The sequence below is a fragment of the Acartia tonsa genome, chromosome 15 (assembly GCF_053477335.1).
Source record: "Acartia tonsa isolate MP-2025a chromosome 15, ASM5347733v1, whole genome shotgun sequence".
Classification (NCBI taxonomy): domain Eukaryota; kingdom Metazoa; phylum Arthropoda; class Copepoda; order Calanoida; family Acartiidae; genus Acartia; species Acartia tonsa.
The window spans coordinates 2,804,415-2,824,760 of NC_137274.1; the positions used below are offsets into that span (position 1 = coordinate 2,804,415).

The window sequence follows — 20,346 nt, forward strand, 5'->3', positions numbered from 1 at the left end:
AGATTGAACATGGCCTATTTTGAAATTTTTTTTTTTGCAAATTTTTTGCAACTTTTTGAGGGCAAAAAAATCATAGAAGGAGTGATCTGACAGCTGGTCGTTTGACCGGAATTGACCCGATGACCGCATTAACCCCTCACTACCCTATCAATTATCAATTCATCTTCCATTGTCTTATGTATTAATATCTCTAAATAAGGTGTTTTTTTTTGGTGTTTGACCTCTCTCACTTTACAAAGATTTAATAAACAATTATAAATTTTTTATGGGAGAGGGAAGGGCAATTTTATGTAGGGGCGATTTATCTTGGGATAAAAGAGTTATTAACCTTCCCACCAATCAACCTTCAATGCAAAAGAAAATTAAATATCAGTTCAGCAGTTAGAGAACTTTTGGTACACACAGATAGACAAACAAACACCCTGTTACTTTTATATTAAGGGGTAGTACACTATTCACAATCTAAAGGCCATTGATTTATGTTTTCTATGAGTGTGGTCTTCCTCAAGGATCAATTCTATGTTTTCTATGAGTGTGGTGTTTCTCAAGAATCAATTCTATGTTTTCTATGAGTGTGGTGTTCCTCAAGGATCAATTCTATGTTTTCTAGGAGTGTGGTGTTCCTCAAGAGTCAATTCTATGTTTTCTAGGAGTGTGGTGTTCCTCAAGGATCAATTCTATGTTTTCTAGGAGTGTGGTGTTCCTCAAGGATCAATTCTATGTTTTCTAGGAGTATGGTCTTCCTCAAGGATCAATTCTATGTTTTCTAAGAGTGTGGTGTTTCTCAAGGATCAATTCTATGTTTTCTAAGAGTGTGGTGTTCCTCAAGGATCAATTCTATGTTTTTTAAGAGTGTGGTGTTTCTCAAGGATTAATTCTATGAGTAAAACCAAACTAACCACCACTCAGGGGATTATCTGTTCCCAATCTACGCCATCAAAGAACTTTGGGGACTCTCTCTGGGTATTACCTGTTCCCAATCTACGCCATCAAAGAACTTTGGGGACTCTCTCTGGGTATTACCTGTTCCCAATCTACGCCATCAAAGAACTTTGGGGACTCTCTCTGGGTATTACCTGTTCCCAATCTACGCCATCAAAGAACTTTGGGGACTCTCTCTGGGTATTACCTGTTCCCAATCTACACCATCAAAGAACTTTGGGGACTCTCTCTGGGTATTACCTGTTCCCAATCTACGCCATCAAAGAACTTTGGGGACTCTCTCTGGGTATTACCTGTTCCCAATCTACGCCATCAAAGAACTTTGGGGACTCTCTCTAGGTATTACCTGTTCCCAATCTACGCCATCAAAGAACTTTGGGGACTCTCTCTGGGTATTACCTGTTCCCAATCTCCACCATCAAAGAACTTTGGGGACTCTCTCTGGGTATTACCTGTTCCCAATCTACGCCATCAAAGAACTTGTGACTCTTGAGTTCCTCGGAGCCCCCGCCACAACATCCAAGTCTCTTGTCCACATCTCTCTAGATAGATAGATACATAGATAGATAGATAGATATAGATAGATAGAGAGATATAGTTCCTCGGAGCCCCCGCCACAACATCCAAGTCTCTTGTCTACATCTCTCTAGATAGATAGATAGATACACAGACAGATAGATAGATAAATAGATAGATGGATATATTGATAGATAGATACATAGATATATAGATAGATAGATACACAGATATATAGATAGATAAAACAATATTTAGATGTCATCTTTGTTTTTTTAATGAAAATAGTCCTGGAATTATTTAAAGGGATGGAGGGGACATTGGGCTGTTTATTCCACTAGTCCCCAAAGTCGTTTTCTTGTTCTTTAAGGCTTAACAACCTTGGGGACTTTCATTGGATTATAATTCATATGTTCATCAAAATGAGTATTCAAACGTTTCCATCACTAATTGTAATCTACAAAAAAGGGGTAATTTTGTGTATCACCATTAAGAATGGTGATGTACATAAATTTATATAGGCCATTGTATATCCCTTAAGATCCACCTGTAATAGCAAATCAGCTCTTTAGTCTAGAGAAAAATTTCGTATCGTATTATAGTCAGCTTTCCGCGGATACTCTGCGGATAGTATTAACTAAGAACCGGTTCTAATCCAGCGGATTGTTGCTGCTAGCCGCTGGATTATTATTTACCTGTAATAGCGACTCTAATAAGCTCTTTAGTTCTGGAGAAAAATTGTCGGGCAGTTCTACATTCATTGTCAGGGTCATCTTATCTATCTCATGCTTGTCCTAGATAGATAGATAGATAGATAGATACAAAGATAGATAGTTCTACATTCATTGTCAGGGTCATCTTATCTAGATAGATAGTTAGATAGAGATAGATAGTGAGATAGATAGTGGGATAGATAGAAAGTTCAAAAATCAGACAGACATACAGACTTACTTTCGTTTTGTGTTGTCTGAAAGGAGAATGCCCCTTAATTAGTTTGTACAGCATAAAGAGAGAGATAGATAGACAGACAGACAGACAAACAAATATACAGACAGACAGACAGACTTACCTTAGTTTTGTGCTGTCTAAAAGTGAAAGGAGAATGTCCCTTTAGAAGTTTGTAGAGCATACAGAGAGACAGATAGACAGACAGACAGACAAACAGATAAACAGACAGACAGAACTACCTTAGTTTTGTGCTGTCTGAAAGAAGAATGTCCCTTTAGAAGTTTGTAGAGCATACAGAGAGACAGATAGACAGATAGACAGACAGACGGATAGACAGAAAGACGGAGAGACCTACCTTTGTTTTGTGCTGTCTGAAAGGAGAATGTCCCTTTAGAAGTTTGTAGAGCATACAGAGAGACAGATAGACAGATAGACAGACAGACGGATAGACAGAAAGACGGAGAGACCTACCTTTGTTTTGTGCTGTCTGAAAGGAGAATGTCCCTTGAGAAGTTTGTAGAGCATACAGCCGAAACTGAACCAGTCCGCGCTACTGTCATAGGCAGTTCCTAAATATTTAACAAGTCAAGCATCTAACTGAAGGGATAAGACAATGGCAGGTAAAATGATGTACATCCCCAATGATAATCAAAACAAATACACCTTTTGTAGATTTAAGTTAGTGGTTGAAACGTTTGGACCTTACTTTATAAATAAACAATCAAAATTCGATGAAAGTCCCCAAAGTTGTTAAGACGGCGAATGAGAAAACGTTATTATAGGATTTTTGGGACTAGTATAATAAACAGCCTATTGTCCCCTCTTTCTCTCCCTAAAATTTTCCCCCCAAAAAATTTAATTACCACAATTTCCCGCCAAAAGTTAGAATAGTTATGTATAGCATCGTATTATAGACAGCTTTCCGCGGATATTACTATGAAAAGATACAAAACTGGTATTAATCTTATCATTTTGATTTTATCTATCGTGGAAAATTGTCTGTTGTACAATACATGATTTTTCAGTATGGCTGAGTGAACAGGTTCTAATCCAGCGGATATTAATCTGTTTGGAAGCCATACTGGAAATATATTTCTCCTTGTATGTGTTTTTATTATCATATCGTATTATAGACAGCTCTCCGCGGATATTATGCGGATAGTATGCTTAGAACCAGTTCTAATCCAGCGGATATTAAGCGGAAACATAAAATTTACCTTTGGACAAAACTTCCGGTGCCATATAGCCGTGAGTTCCTACTGAGGCATGGGGCCGTTTTTTACTAGAAATAAATATTCAATAGATAGATGGATAGATAGATAATTATATAGGGATGGATGGATAGATAGATAAATGGATGGATAGATAGATAAATATATATATAAATGGATAGATAGATAGATAGATAGAAATGGATTTATTTTTACTCCGATCTTTCATGTTCTACATACAATAAAGTGAACTCTGTAGCGGGCTAAACCTTACCTAAAATCACACTATAGGAGGGAGGGAGAGGAGGGGGGGACCTTACCTAAAATCACACTATAGGAGAGAGGGAGGGAGGGGAGGGGGGGACCTTACCTAAAATCACACTACGGGATGAAAGGGAGGGGGGAGCTTACCTAAAATCACACTATAGGAGAGAGGGAGGGAGGGGAGGGGGGGACCTTACCTAAAATCACACTATAGGAGAGAGGGAGGGAGGGGAGGGGGGGACCTTACCTAAAATCACACTACGGGATGAAAGGGAGGGGGGAGCTTACCTAAAATCACACTATAGGAGAGAGGGAGGGAGGGGAGGGGGGGACCTTACCTAAAATCACACTATAGGAGAGAGGGAGGGAGGGGAGGGGGGGACCTTACCTAAAATCACACTATAGGAGAGAGGGGGGGAGGGGAGGGGGGGACCTTACCTAAAATCACACTATAGGAGGGAGGGAGGGGAGGGGGGGACCTTACCTAAAATCACACTACGGGATGAAAGGGAGGGGGGACCCTTACCTAAAATCACACGCCAGTCCAAGATCTGATATTCTGATGTGGCCCCCTTCATCCAGAAGTATGTTGGCAGGTTTCAGGTCTCTATACACTATAAACCTAAAATAAAAATAGCTTAAAACCTGCCTAAAAGCCCTCCGACCGCCATGGATGTTTTATACTTATTTATGCTACATATTGATGGGAATGTTGACAAGAAGTTTCAGGCGTCTATCTTTTATGGGAAAAGAGAAAATCATGTTTTTCCAAAATTAAAACAGGACTTAATATGCAACCTTGAGGCACTCCACTAATTATATCTTTACACTTTAAACCTTAAATAAAAGTAGCTGAAAACCTGCCTAAAAGAACTCCGACCGCTTAGGATGTATGACACTAATTTATGCTCCATACTGATTTGAATGTTGACAAGAAGTTTCAGGCGTCTATTTTTAATAGGAACAAAGACAATCATGTTTTTTTCTCCAAAATAAAACAAGGGCCTAATATGAAACCTTGAGGCACTCCACTAACTATATCTTTACACTTTAAACCTTAAATAAAAGTAGCTTAAAACCTGCCTTAAAGTAGCTGAAAACCTGCCTAAAAGCCCTCCAACCGCCAAGGATGTATAACACTCATTTATGCTCCATATGGATGAAAATGTTGACAAGAAGTTTCAGGCGTCTATCTTTAATAGGAACAAAGAAAATCATGTTTTTTCAAAAATAAAACAGGACTTAATATGCAACCTTGAAACCTAAAAAAAGTAGCTTAAAACCTGCATTAAAGCACAACGACGGCCATGGATGTTTTATTTATATTTATTGATGGGAATATAGGGGCGTCGTAGCTCAGTGAATACATTTGAATACATTCACGCAACTTCCCCTGGTTGTGTAAGAAGGGGATTATTGAGTAAGTTTGGATCTATAACATTATACCTACCTTGTTGTAATAGGAATCAGTATTTTGAAAATCAGATGAATAAGATAATTCTATCACATAAAATATTTTTGCCAAAAAGGTTAACAATCAACATGTTTCAAATGGAAGTACTGACTTTTAGTTAATGATTATAGAGTGGCTACGCTTTCTAAATTGAACCTAAATGTTACAGGAATCAACATAACAAGTTTGACATCGATTTTAACTTGTCAAAATTAACAAACAGGGCTAACCGTTAAGGACGGAAAGACTGACCCTAATTATAGAAAAGCTTTGCTTTTAGCAAAGTGCACAATAAAGAAAAATACATCCCTAATAATGATACACAAAATTACCCTTCTGTAGATTACTATTAGTGGTTGAAACGTTTGGGTCTTTCAACAAATAAGAAAACGTTAATATAAAACTTTGGGGACTAGTTAAACAACCCAAAGTCCCCTCTATCTCTGGATTCTATCTCATTCCTAAACAAGTAGGGAAAAAGCGCGCAAAAATGTGCAAAAAAAGCGCGCGCAAAAAAGAAAATTACCTTTTGTGCATGTGTTGAAGGCCAAGGATAACTTCAGCAGCATAAAACTTCATGTCTTGTTCGTTGAATACTCCATGCTAAGATAATACATTATAATAGTTGTTTATCGTTTTATAAACAGCTTTCCGTGGATAGTAGTATGAAAAATGATAAGGTTAAAACCAGTTTTTTAAACACCAAAGGGTTTCAGACCTGGGATAACAACACTACAGCACTGTTTTTTTTCTCATGATTTTATTTTGATATTCGTGGAAAATTGTCTGCAATGCAAAGCTTTACATGAATTTTCAGTATGGCTGAGAACCAGTTCTAATCCAGCGGATATTAATTATTCAGTTTTAAAGCAATAATGAAAATATGTATAGAGACAAGTACAAATTTTGGTAATTTTCTTCAAAACAATTTTTTGATAACCAAAAAAAAACTGGAAAAATAGACAATGGGGAAAAAAATGTGGATCTTGGGAAAAAGTGTCGACCATGGGAAAAAAGTGTCAACCTTGAGGGAAAATGTGTGGACCATGGGAAAAAATGTAGACTGTGGGGAAAAAAATGTAGAATGAGGGAGAAAAAAATGTAGAACGAAGGAGAAAAAAATGTAGACTGTACAAAAAAAATGTAGACCGTGGGGGAAAATGTAGACCGTGGGAAAAAATGTAGACCGTGGGAGAAAAATCTAGACCGTGACGGAAAAAATGTAGACCGTGGGAAATAACCTGGGAAAGATGGTAGTGTAGGTCACCCCCATTCATAAGGTCAAGAATAAAACAGAGTTTGTCACTTGTGTGGAAAGCATAAGTCATGCAGACCATGGGAATAAATGTAGACCGTGGGAAAAAATGTATAATGTAGGGAAAAAAATGTCGACCGTGGGAACTAACCTGGGAAAGATGGTAGTGTAGGTCACCGCCATTCATAAGGTCAAGAATAAAACAGAGTTTGTCACTCGTGTGGAAAGCATAAGTCATGCAGACCATGGGAATAAATGTAGACCGTGGGAAAAAATGTATAATGTAGGGAAAAAAATGTCGACCGTGGGAACTAACCTGGGAAAGATGGTAGTGTAGGTCACCGCCATTCATAAGGTCAAGAATAAAACAGAGTTTGTCACTCGTGTGGAAAGCATAAGTCATGCATACAATGAAGGGACAATCATGTCCTGACAACACAATTACAAATTTATTCAAATGTATGTCTGTCTATCTGTATATCTATCTGTCTGTATATCTATCTGTCTATGCACTAATGTTTGTTATAGTTCCTGTAAACACAAGGCTTCTGTTTGTCTATATGTCTGTCTATAATTCTGTCTGTCTTTCTATCTGTATATCTTTATTCTAATGAATGTTTTATAAAAAAATGGCTATGCATCCTGTCTGTCTGTCTGTCTATCTGTCCTTCTTTCCATTAGTCTATCTGTCTCTCTGCCTAAGCTATCTGTCTGTATGATAATGTTTGATATAGTTCCTGTAAACACAAGGCTAAGCTTTCTGTTTGTCTATCTGTCTGTCCATCTGTTTGTCTGTACTGTCTATCTATCTGTCTGTCTATCGGTCTGTCTGTCTATACATTTGCTGTCTATCTGTCTGTCTGTCTATATGTCTGTCTATCTAATAATATTTGTAATATGTTCCTGTAGATACAAGGCTAAGCATAATCCTCTCATTAAGAGCCAGAGTTTCTCCTTGCTTCATCTTTATACGTTTCTTGTCCAAACACTTAATAAGTAGATAGATTGAGAGTGAGAAAGATAAATGGATAGATTGTAGGAAAGATAGATAGAGAGATAGATACCTAATGGAAATGATGGATAAGATTGGTAGTAAGAAAGATAGATATGCCTAGGTAGTGGAAATGATAGATAGATAGTAGGAAAGATAGATATGCCTAGGTAGTGAAAATGATAGATAGATAGTAGGAAAGATAGATAAGATTAGTGAATAGTAGGATCATTATACTAGGATAGATATTAAGATAGATAGATAGTAGAAGATATAGATAAAAAATAGATGAATATATAGTGAGATAGATAGATAAATAGTTGCAAAGATGGGAAGGTAGATTGTGGAAAATATAGAGAAATAGGTAGGTACTGGAAAATGTAGATGAATAGAAGGGGTAACTTTGTGTATCATCTTTGGGGATGTATATAAATTTATCGGTCATTGTCTTATCCCTTTAGATCCCTGAGTTTTATAATTATTTTTCCCTCCGTATTATAGACAGCTATCCGCGGATATCATGCGGATAGCATGGCTGAGAACCGGTTCCAATCCAGCGGATATCCATAGGTTACAGAGGACTTACCTTCATGGCGTACATTTTACCCGTATCCGCTTTCCTACACCCATACACCTCACCAAAACCACCCCGGCCAATTATTCGGTGAACTGTTTAAACAAATCAAAATTAATGTGGGAATTTTTGCAATACCGTGGGAAAATCTGCGATATCGTGAGAATATTTGCAATATTGTGATAAAATATGCAACGCCGTGGGGATATTTACAATACCATAGGAATATATCCAATCACTAGAGAAAAATTGCAATACAGTGAGAAAATTTGCAATACCATGAGAATATTTGCAATATTGTGAGAAAATCTTCAATAACGTGGGAACATTTGCAATGCAGTAGGAAAAATTGCAATATTGTGAGAAAATCTGCAATAACGTGGGAATATTTGCAATATTGTGAGAAAATCTGCAAAACCATGGGGAAATTATCAATCCTCTCCAAAAATAAAATAGTCACAAACCTTCCCATGACTTATATCAAAAGTAAAGAAGCGGTAAATGTGATCTGTTACTTTTTTAAAAGATAAGCAGTCAGTAAACTGTTTTTTATCCTCAAATTTTCACTAAAAAATAATTTTGATTTTCCTGAAAAGTCGTTCATGCTCAAACTTATGTTCAATTCTAAATTTTTCCATTGACAGAACCTAAACAAAAGAATTAATCTATCTATCTACAGGGGTCTATATTTAAAGACCATTTGTTAACATCAAGAATCACGAAACCTTTCTCAGGTTACTTTGTTATATCTAACTGATAGAGTGACTGACGGACAGAGAGTGTGAATTAAAAAGTAGCTTCGCTATTAAAAAAAAGATAAAAACATACCTTGTAAATTTTTCACTCTCTAAAAATTTTGGAAAAACATGATTTCTAAATTTTTTAAAATTTATACAACAACTCTCAGAGATAAGACAATGGACGATAAATTGATACACAACCTTAATGATAATAAACAAATTGTCCCTTTTGTGGACTAAAATCAAAATTCAATTAAACCGAGTCTCTACGTGCCTTCTCCATTGTACTCACTTGTTAAGGGTTCATCATAATAACAAAGTTTGAAATAGATAGGACAATGCTAACATGCCTAAATTAACCATAAGCTTCGCACTTCAGCAGTACTATACTATGGTTATATCTCTATACATGAAAACACTATAGTCAATACAACAATACTATACTATAGTTGTATCTCTATACATGAAAACACTATAGTCAATACAACAATACTATACTATAGTTGTATCTCTATACATGAAAACACTATAGTCAATACAACAATACTATACTATAGTTGTATCTCTATACATGAAAACACTATAGTCAATACAACAATACTATACTATAGTTGTATCTCTATACATGAAAACACTATAGTCAATACAACAATACTATACTATAGTTGTATCTCTATACATGAAAACACTATAGTCAATACAACAATACTATACTATAGTTGTATCTCTATACATGAAAACACTATAGTCAATACAACAATACTATACTATAGTTGTATCTCTATACATGAAAACACTATAGTCAATACAACAATACTATACTATAGTTGTATCTCTATGTATGAAAACACTATAGTCAATACAACAATAAAAGAGGGTCATTTTTTTCTCGTAATTCTATAAAGTTGGGTTGAAGTCAAATGCTCTGATTACGTCAAAGTATTCTCATAGTCATCAATTATAACCAAATGTATATATATATATGTAAAAATGTTCCATAATTAAGAACAGTTTTACTTAATAAAAGCATTTGATTACAACCCAACACCCAAATTTAAAAATTACCCTCTTAATTATGGTTTAGACACTGAAGTTGAACCTTGGGAAACCCCACAAAATTATGTGGGTATACTAAAAAATCACGCCTTCTGGGAAAAACGATCGACCAGAGGCGGATGGTGCATAATTAATGAAATAATCGTTTCAAAAAGATCTACAAAAGTGAAGAAAAGGTTAAAGTTGCTAAAATGCCTCCTTCACCCCTAAACTTTCCATTAAAATCTCTGAAACAGTTGTTTGTATAAATTCCTGAGATACGACAGAATTTCTTCTATGTAAGGCTCAAACAAATTTTCTAAAAGTTTTAATAATTTTATTTTATATACAAACTAGCGGCTACGCCCCTAGAGGCTTCTAGGGGCACTTATAGAGGAGGGAGTGGATATCAATAACCCATTTTTTTAATTTTGGATCTAAAAAGAAATTTAGTAAATAAAAAATTTGGGAGGATGATGGTACCCTCCCCCAAAATAGTAATAGACCTTCCCAAGACCTATGAGAATCTACCCTGTTGAGGAGAACCCAACCGATTCAGCGGTTAGCGAGATGCTTTGGTACAGACAGACAAACACACATCCTGTTACTTTATTATAAGGATAGCTAATACAACAAGCTGCCATTCTAAAGGGATAAGACAATGGACAATAAATTACGATTGATCACAAAGATTTTGGTTGAAAAGTTTGGACACTGAGCAACCCATAAAGATTTTATAAAAGTTCCCAAAGTATTTAAGACACCAAAATGAGATAAATGTTTATAAAACTTTGGGTACAAGTATAATTTATTTACAGTCCAATGTCCCCTCCCTCTCTGTATGACAGCATCTGTAAAATGAAAAATTATATGATTAACACAAGCCTTCGGCCTCTCGAGGCTAACAAAACTGGTATTAATTTCATGATTTTTGTTTTAATATTCGTGGAAAATATAGCCTGTAATACGATGCTATACATGATTTTTCAGTAAGGCTTGCAGAAGGAGCCGGTTCTAATCCAGGGGATATCAAAGTCGTATTAGAAGAGTTATTATAGCATCATATTATAAACAGCTTAACGCGGATATTATAGTAAAAAATTATAAGATTTGAACCAGTTTTGTTAATCCAGAGGGGCCGTACTATTGATTCTATGATTTTTAATTTAACATCCGCGGAAAATTTTCTGTAATACGATGCTATACATGATTTCTCAGAGATTGACTGAGAACCGGTTCTAAATCAGCAGAAAATAAAATTATTTTTTTCCTGGAATATTTGAATTTTCATGAAATTTTTTGTTGACAATTTCTGCCGCTTCCTTGGAATAAAGATCTGAATATTGGAACAATAAAACAGCTGGTCAATATACGGGGGTGATTTTGTTTATTATCATTGGAAATGTACATCAAGGGGGAGGTAGTTTTTTGCTAAAATTCCGTAAAGGTGTGAGTTTTAAGGCTTAAAAACAGTAGTAGGACGATAATATTCACTAAATATGTGTATTCCTTATTGAATAGAACCATAGACAAAAAAATTATATAATTATATTATTTAGTGAATATTATTGTTCTACTGCTGTTTTTAAGCCTTAAAACTTTTTCGGCCATTATAAAACTTTGGGTACCAGTTTATAAAACTTTGGGTACCAGTTTATAAAACTTTGGGTACCCATTCATAAAACTTTGGGTAGCATCTATAAAACTTTGGGTACTCAAAAAACACAGCTGTTTTTGTTGTTTCCTGAATTGGCCAATAGTTATCTCATTATAAATTATAATCAAAATTATCGTGGGAATATTTGCAATGTCGTGGAAAAATTTGCAAAGTCGTGGGAAAATTTGCCATGCCGTGGGAATATTTGCAATGTCGTGGGAAAAATTAGCTGTTTTGTTGTTTCCTGAATTGGCCAATAGTTCTCTCATTATAAACTGATCATAGATCTCTCTCCCCTTCTTCTTTCTCTCCTCTATACAGTCCAGCTAGGATAGATAGATAAATAGTTAGTTAGATAGAGGAGGAGACACAGATAGATAAATAGATTGATAAATAAATAAACATATAGATTAAAGGTAGATGGATAAAAAATAGATAAATACCGAAAAAGATAGGTAAAGAAATGGATCGATAGATAAAAGTGAAAAGGGGGGGGGGGGGTTAATGCAACCATCTCGTAATCAATGTATAAATGGCACTTAGAATTAGAATTTCTATCTGAAATTTTGCATGAGTAATCCTTGGTAAATATATTTTCCCTAAATCGAACAAAAAGTTGGAAAAGTAACGGCTAACGGCTGGCGGCTCAAGTATGACCTGTATTTAAGCATTTTTTCAACAAATTTACTTAAAACTTTGTTTCGCCTTTTATACTTTTGTATTCTGCTTATTCAGTTCTGGCTCTCTGCAAGGGTTAATTTTCCTTTTTCCTACCATTTTAGAGCTTTACTTTTATGGATAAAGAATGTTGATTTAATAACTCTAAAACACTTGTAGAGTGTCAGAACTGAATAATCAGAATATAAATGTATGTAAATTTGTTGATTAACTGCTTGAATAGAGGATACTGTTTAAGGACATACTTACATTTTTAGGACTTAATCCTGGAGATGCTTCTTCGCAAATAACATAATAATCGGTATTTAAAAAAATCAGATCAACTGATCAAAAGTTCAAAATCAACACATTTAAAACTGACGTACGGACATTCTGGTAACGAATATAGAGTTGCTACGCTTTCTAAATCATACCTAACTACTACAGGTATCATCATGCAAAATTTGACATCGATAGGACTATTCTAACATGCTCAAATTAACGAAAAGAGCTCACCCTTACGTACTGACGGACGGACTGGCCCTAATTATAGAAAAGCTTCGCTAAAACACCAGGTATGGCTAATCAATCAATGAATCACCTTTTCAAACTTTTTTATTTCTTCGTAGAAAGAGAACTGTGGGACCTGTTCTGTTGAAACATGGAGGCAGTATTCCTAGTATTCAACATCATATGCTCAATTCTTTGGGTACTTTGGGTACTTTATAGTGTACATTGGGTACTCTAGTGTACTTTGAGTACTCTATAGTGTACTTTGGGTAATCTAGTGTACTTTGGGTAAGGGATAGTTGCACGAAATGCATTTGAACTTAATTTAGTGAACCGCATAGTTTGTCCTAGTTATTGGGTTGAACTACATTTAAATGGCATATTTGAAAGAATTTCAATTTTCTACCACGTAGTTTTTAAAGTATCAAGACTTGAAAATCGTCTTTTTGTGATATATGCAATTTAAAAAAACGATTTTCAAGTCTTGATATTTTAAAAAATACGTGGTAGAAAATTAAAATTCTTTCAAATACATGCCATATAAATGTAGTTTAACCAATCAATCAGGAAAAATTATGCGGTTCACAAAATTAAGTTCAAATGCATTTCGTGGAACTACCCCTTTAGTGTACTTCGGGTACTCTAAAGTACTTTGGGTACTCTAATGTACTTTGGGTACTCTAGTGTACTTTGGGTACTCTAAAGTACTTTTGGTACTTTATAGTGTACTTTGGATACTCTAGTATACTTTGGGTACTCTAATGTACTTTGGGTACTCTATAGTGTACTTTGGGTACTCTAGTGTACTTTGGGTACTCTATAGTGTACTTTGGGTACTCTATAGTGTACTTTTGGTACCTAGTTTACTATCAGGTTAGTAGTTTCTACCAGGGTTAATTTTGTTTATCATAATAAAATAATTGGGGTGCTCGCCACGGATCTAAATGGAAAAGACAATATTACGGATAAATTTATGTAAATTCCCAATAAAGATACACCAAAACAAATAGTAACATTTATATACTCCACTTAATGAACCAATCAATCAAAATTCAACAAATGTCCCCAAAGTTGTTAAGTCAATGAAAAAGGAAACATTATTATAAAACTTTGGGGACTAAGGATCTTACTAACTGCTGAACCGATATGGTTCTCCTTTACAGTGTAGCTTCTTATAGCCCCTGTGGAGTAATTTTACATTTATTTTGGGGGAGGGTACCACCAACCTCAAGGGAGAAATCCCTTCCCCAAACCAATCCAAAACAAGGCCTCTAGGGGCACTATTGAGCAAATGAAGGAACCTTGAAGAGTAGAAATCCCAACTTCTGACTAAATATTTTATCAAACGACAATTCACCTAGGAAAAAAAAGGATTAGGATTGGGCCGAGTATCCGGTTTGGCCGAATATCCGGTAGGGTATCTGGCCCTTTTCAATATCCGCCCGGATACAGGATGTTGAAACTATCCGGATACCGGATATCTAGCTTATTTTTAATGCCGGATATCCGGTAAGTTGCCGGATATCGAACGTTAACCAGATATTTGGCCGGAACCGGATACCAGGCATTATAAATCAGCCGGATATCTGGCCAAAAAAGTATCCGGCCCAACCCTAAAAAATATATAGGATATTTTCCAGTATGTTTTCTTAGAAACCGATCAATATCCGCTGGTTAAAACCGGTTTTCAGTTATACTAAAAAATCATGTATATCTTTTTATAGTAGACAAATAAGAAAATAAATACCCGACAGATCGAAATCCCGGGCTAACAAAACTAGATTTAATCTTATAGGTTTGCATTTTAATATTCGCGGAAACCTGTTTAATTACAATTTGATAAATGGCAATTTATAAATTTTTGAGAACGACAGTAAACAAGTATAAATACAGCTGAACAAATCAGATGGTTGGACAAATGAACATTTAATATTTAACATTATATTCTGCACAAGATTCATTTTTTCCCCCGGCTACAAAATATTTCATCCTTCCCCCCTCAGGTAAAAAGAAATGGAAAAAATATTTTCAGTAGGTACCTAAGTACCCCTTAAATATTTTTTAATACTGACGGACAGACGGTGAGACAGACAGACGGACTTACAAACAGACAGAAGGACAGACAGACGAACAGACAGACGGAAAGACAGCCAGACAAACAGACAACAGACAACAATCAGTTAAACAAACAGACGGACACACAAACAGACAGACATACAAACAGACGTACGGACAGACAGACAGACAGAGGGATAGACAGAAGGTCGTACAGATGGACAAACAAACAGTTGGACGGAAAAACAGACAGACAGACGGACAAACAGACAGACGGAAGGACAGACAGACAAACAGAAGAACAGCAAAAAGAACAGACAAATGGGCAGAAGTTCTAACAGACGGACAGACAGAGAGCCAGACGGAAAAGACCAAACTTACCATTTTCAAGACGACCACTCCAAAACCAAAAAAATATCTGACGTTCGGACAGATAGATGGATTGGACAGACGGAATAACAAATGGATACAGACATACAGACAGACGGACAGAAGGACATACATAAAGACTGACAAAATGTCAGACAGGCAGACGGACAGACAGACAATTAGATGGACAGAAAAAAAGACAGACAGACATAAAAACAGAAAGACAGACAGACAGTCAGACGGACAGACTCAAACTTACCATTTTTCTCCAAATATTTGATCATATCACTGCGCACAGACAGACAAAAGACGGACAGACAGACATAAAAACAGAAAGACAGACAGACAGTCAGACGGACAGACCAAACTTACCATTTTTCTCCAAATATTTGATCATAACACTGCGCACACTCGGGTCAGGAAGAGAGATCTTCTTACTCGCTCTAAAAATAAAAAAAAGATTAAAAAAAACTTTGGGGACCAGGGATCTTAAGGGATAAGACAATAAAAAATAAATTCATGTAATTCCGCAATGAAGAAAAACAAAATAATCCCTAGTATATTAAAACTATTATTAAGAACCAATCATTAAAAATTGAGTACCCAAAGTTTTAAGCTAACGATTAAGATTCCGGGATTAAAAAATGCTTTGGGTACCAGTGTAATTTACAGTCCAATAGTCCTTGCCTGCCAAGTTTTACATCAGTTATTTCATACGCCAACCTCATATAAAAGCAACAGGATGTCTGTTTGTACTAAAGGATCTCGATTAACACTGGACCAATATGATTCTCCTTTACAATGTAGCTTCTCATAAGTCCTAAATTATACCCCCCCCCCAAAAAAGAAAAAAGGTGATTGTGATTATTTCTCCAATTTAACTCTTTTAATCTACTTGACCGTTTTCCCATCCATGTTTATTGTGCTTCACTACTTGTTGCCATCCTTGTTTATTATTGAGTTATGGACAGGGATCTAAAGGGATAAGGTAATGGCCAATGAATTGATGTACATCCCCAATGATGATATAGGTACAAAGTTACACCTTTTGTAGATTACAATTAGTGGTTGAAACGTTTGAACACTCAACTTTAGGAATCAAACAATCAAATCCCAATAGTTGTGAGGTAAACCAACAAAAATAAAACGTTATTATAAAAGTTGAATAAGTACCCAAATTTATTTACCTGGCTGCTGGTGTGCACTTGGACTTCTCCATTGCCATGAGGTAGCTGACATCAGGTAGTACCCAAAGTTAAAATAAGTACCCAAAGTATTTACCTGGCTGCTGGTGTGCACTTGGACTTCTCCATGGCCATTAGGTAGCTGACATCAGCCAAGACTGCCTCCAGGTCTGCCATCCTGCTAGAGTCATACAAATATTCAGTTGCGTTCAAAGCGGATTCATGATTTTCCATTACTGCCGAGAACCGGTTCTAATCCAGCGGATAATCCTCTGTCAATATATTTCTCTCAATGTTTTTAAAACATTAATACCTAACAACGGAAGAAATTTTAAAAATTGGAAGATTTTTCCCCTTTTTCTTGGAAAATTTTTTTCAACATTAATTATTTTTTTGAAGCCTACAAATACAAAAACGTGTTTTTAAAACCAGTCAAATGTCCCCTTCCCCTCTAAATTTTAGAGAATATTAAAAGCGAAGCTTTTATATAATTAGAATCAGTACGTCCGTCCGTCCGGAATGTCTCTACGTCCATTTTAAACATGTTGTTTTTAAACTTTTTAAACAACACATTTTTATGTGATAAATAATCTGATTTTTGGAATACTGATTCCTAGGACAACAACGTACAATGTTAATAGCGAAGCATCTCTATAGAAGACAAGTCCTAAAACTGTAAGTATGTCCTTAAACATTATCCTGTATTTAAGCAGTTTTTCAAAAGAATATCTTTTTGTCTCTTCTGCTAATTCAGTTCTGACACTCTACTAGTGTTAATGATTGTTTGTCCTAATGTTTCAGTGCTTCGCTTTTATGGATGTTGTCATCCTTTTTAATTTTTAAGTAGTATTTCATATTGTTTTTCCCCAATGAGACCAGATAATCCTGAACCTAAATATCTCAGTAATCTATCACAGGGAGGGAGGGGACATTGGGCTGTTTATTACACTAGTCCCCAAAGTTTCTTATTCATTGGCTCAACAACTTTGGGTACTTTTATCGAATTTTGATTGGTTGGTACATTTAATTTCAGTGTCCAAACGTTTCAACCACTAATTGTAATCTACACAAGGGGTAATTATGTGCATCATCATTGGGTAGGTACATGAATTTATGAGCCATTGTCTTATCCTTTTAGATATCTTAATTTTTCAAGAACAATAATTTTTGTAAAAATTATTTTTTTTATTTAAGAATTGCAATAAAAAAAGAAGGGATCTAAAGTGATAAGCCAATGGCCAATCAATCGATCTACATCCCCAATGATGATACATAAAATTACTATACCCCTTGTGTAGATTACAAATAGTGTGGTTAAAACATTTCGACACTCAACTTACTGAACTATACCTATCAACATTCGATAAAAGTTGCCAAAGTTTTTAAGCAAACAAATAAGAATGCGTTGTTATACAACTTTGGGGACTAGTGTAATTAACCGCCCATTTTCCACTCCCTCCTTGGATTTTAATGAATTAAGTAAATTGTATTACCAATATCAGCTTCCGATAGATTCACATTTTTTACGACATTTTGAAAAGAACTCGAAGATTTTTTTTTAAAAATTCAAAGATTTCAAAAAATAAATTCGAAGATTTTTTTGTTCAAAGATCTAAATAAAAACCATTGAAAAAAACTATTGAAAGGTTTAATAAACTGATACCCAAAGTTTTATATAAACTGGTACCCAAAACGTTATGAATCTAAATATTTTCCTTGAGATATTTCAAGGGTCCCGACCAAACCAAAAACACGGCTCTCTATTTCTGAAAAACAAGAATGACAACATCTATAAGTAGCGAAACAAAAAATATTTATGAAAAGACAAGCAGACGATATGAATTATATAGAAGATGTTCAGTTGATAAAAATGCGATAATACATAGAAATCACGAAACCTTTGAAAAAAATAATAAAAAAATATTTTTGATGTCTTTTTAAGCATGACCGACAGACTGACGGACAAAGTAAATTATACACTGGATGTTCATTGATACAGGGAATCTTCACAAGAAATTTCAGCCGTCAATCTTTAATAGCAGCCGAGAAAATTGCATTGATAGAGAGAAAGAGACAGAGAGAAAGATAAATTGATAGATAGAGGGAGAGAGATATAGATTCATAGATAGATAGATATAGATTGATAGAGAGAAAGAGACAGAGAGAAAGATAGATAGATAGGGAGAGAGATTTAGATGCATAGATAGATAGGGAGAGAGATAGATAGATAGATAGATAGAGAAAGAAAGATAGGGAGGGAGGTAGATAGATAGAGGGAGAGAGATATAGATTCATAGATAGATAGATATAGATTGATAGAGAGAAAGAGACAGAGAGAAAGATAGATAGATAGGGAGATAGTTAGATAGATAGTTAGATGGAGAGATATAGATAGATAGATAGGGAGATAGATAGATAGATAGAGAAAGAAAGATAGATAGGAAGAGAGAGAGAGATAGATAGGGAGAAAGATAGATAGATAGATAGAGAGATCTAGAGATAGAGAGAAAGAAAGAGATATAGATTCATAGATAGATAGAGAAAGATAGATAGATAGATCAGGGGTGTATATTCTGCATGGGATCCCCTGCTCAGGGGGGGGGGAAAAAAATAAAAAATAAGTGGTTGGAGGGAAAAAAAATGTAAAAATTAAGAAAACTGAAAACATTTTTTCCATTTCGCCCCCCTCCTTGGTTAAAAAAACTAAAAAAATGTGTGGTAGGAGGGATAAAATAAATAAAATATAGAGTTCTTCAAATATTTTTCTATTTCCCCCCCTACTTTTTCAGAAAAATCTAGGGGGGAAAAAAAATAAAAAATTTTGTAGCAGGGGAAAAAAAATAAATCTTGTGCAGAATATACACCCCTGAGATAGATAGATAGATAGAAAGAAAGAAAGATAGATAGAGAGAGATAGATAGATAGACAGAGAGAGAGAGAGAGAGGAAGAAAGATGGACAAAGTCAAATAAGAAATACCTGATTTATAAAGATTCTGATGGATTCTGATCATTCATTTTACAGAGGCTGACATTTTCTTTTCACTAGGTAGGTATTTAGGTAGTAATTTACTAGGTACCTAGCAATCTACTAGGTAGCTATTAATTATTTTCTAAAAAGAACACTTTTCATTGTAAATCCTTCTTCGATGAATTAATTAAAATCTCCAGAGCTGGATCTCTAAATCATTTTAGTGGTGAGCCAGATCGGGATGCGCCGAATTTCGGCCAATCACAGCGCGGCATTTCATAAAATGCTGTGTTCTCTTTGGTGGAAAGTTGGCTCACCCCGATCTTGCTCACCACTAAAATAATTTAAAGATCCAGCTCAGGTACCCAAAGTTTTATCTTTACCATTTAAGTGGAGTTTTATTGTTGACTCAAAAACTTTGGGTACTTAACGTCCTAAACCTTTTGATTTACAGAAAGGGGTAATTTTGTTTTTTTATAATTTGGGATCAATTGTATTACCCATTGTCTTATCCCTTAAGATCCTAGATTTTATGAAACCGATTAACATCCGCTGGATTGGAACCGGTTCTCAGCCATATTATCCGCATAAAGTCCGCGGAAAGCTGTCTATAATACGATTTTCGAAAAGTGTTCCCTGAATTTTATTTTTGAAGATCAGTTCCTCATTCTTTTTATTTCATTTTTATCTGAAAATTATGGAAAAAATAACAGGTTGTCTGTCTTTATTTATGTATGTCTGCCTGCCATCTTTGTGTACTATAAATGAGAAAAATATCCTTTTAGAAAAGGAAAGAAATGAGAAAAAAATTCTTATATAAAAGTAAAAGAATGTTATTCTGTCTCTTTTCATGTCCTATTTTCACGGTAACTTTTAATAGGTTATTTTAGGTTGGGTAAATGTTAATGATTGCCCCGCATGGTTAGGCAATAGGAGAAAAGCTAATGTGAATATACGACAAAACTCGCTACTTCGTTTCCTGTTTTCATGATCCAAATATCCTTATATAAAAGTAA

At 35.1% G+C, this 20,346-nt stretch overlaps 1 protein-coding gene across 3 annotated transcripts in view; it reads right to left on the reverse strand.

Annotated features, from left to right (window-relative positions):
- LOC145306780 (G protein-coupled receptor kinase 1-like) overlaps positions 1-19,495 on the reverse strand; it is a 32,499-nt gene extending 13,004 nt beyond the window's left edge. Inside the window, exons 1-20 of one of the 3 annotated variants that reach the window (XM_080149078.1) lie at positions 19,340-19,495; positions 18,077-18,127; positions 16,459-16,542; positions 15,550-15,620; positions 14,055-14,110; positions 12,845-12,919; positions 11,831-11,912; positions 11,200-11,265; positions 10,203-10,248; positions 8,983-9,027; positions 8,743-8,801; positions 8,167-8,249; positions 7,491-7,577; positions 6,741-7,016; positions 5,861-5,937; positions 4,408-4,503; positions 3,624-3,688; positions 2,878-2,975; positions 2,154-2,252; positions 1,395-1,484 (exon numbers count right to left, since the gene is read on the reverse strand). In XM_080149078.1, coding sequence (XP_080005204.1) covers positions 1,395-1,484; positions 2,154-2,252; positions 2,878-2,975; positions 3,624-3,688; positions 4,408-4,503; positions 5,861-5,937; positions 6,741-7,016; positions 7,491-7,577; positions 8,167-8,249; positions 8,743-8,801; positions 8,983-9,027; positions 10,203-10,248; positions 11,200-11,265; positions 11,831-11,912; positions 12,845-12,919; positions 14,055-14,110; positions 15,550-15,620; positions 16,459-16,538 — 1,551 coding nt within the window. In that variant the 5' untranslated portion in view covers positions 16,539-16,542; positions 18,077-18,127; positions 19,340-19,495. Of the gene's footprint in view, positions 1-1,394; positions 1,485-2,153; positions 2,253-2,877; positions 2,976-3,623; positions 3,689-4,407; positions 4,504-5,860; positions 5,938-6,740; positions 7,017-7,490; positions 7,578-8,166; positions 8,250-8,742; positions 8,802-8,982; positions 9,028-10,202; positions 10,249-11,199; positions 11,266-11,830; positions 11,913-12,844; positions 12,920-14,054; positions 14,111-15,549; positions 15,621-16,364; positions 16,414-16,458; positions 16,543-18,074; positions 18,128-19,339 lie in introns of those variants that run through there. The other 2 variants (XM_080149077.1, XM_080149079.1) reach the window with 2 other exon arrangements.
- Positions 19,496-20,346: the final 851 nt, after the last annotated feature.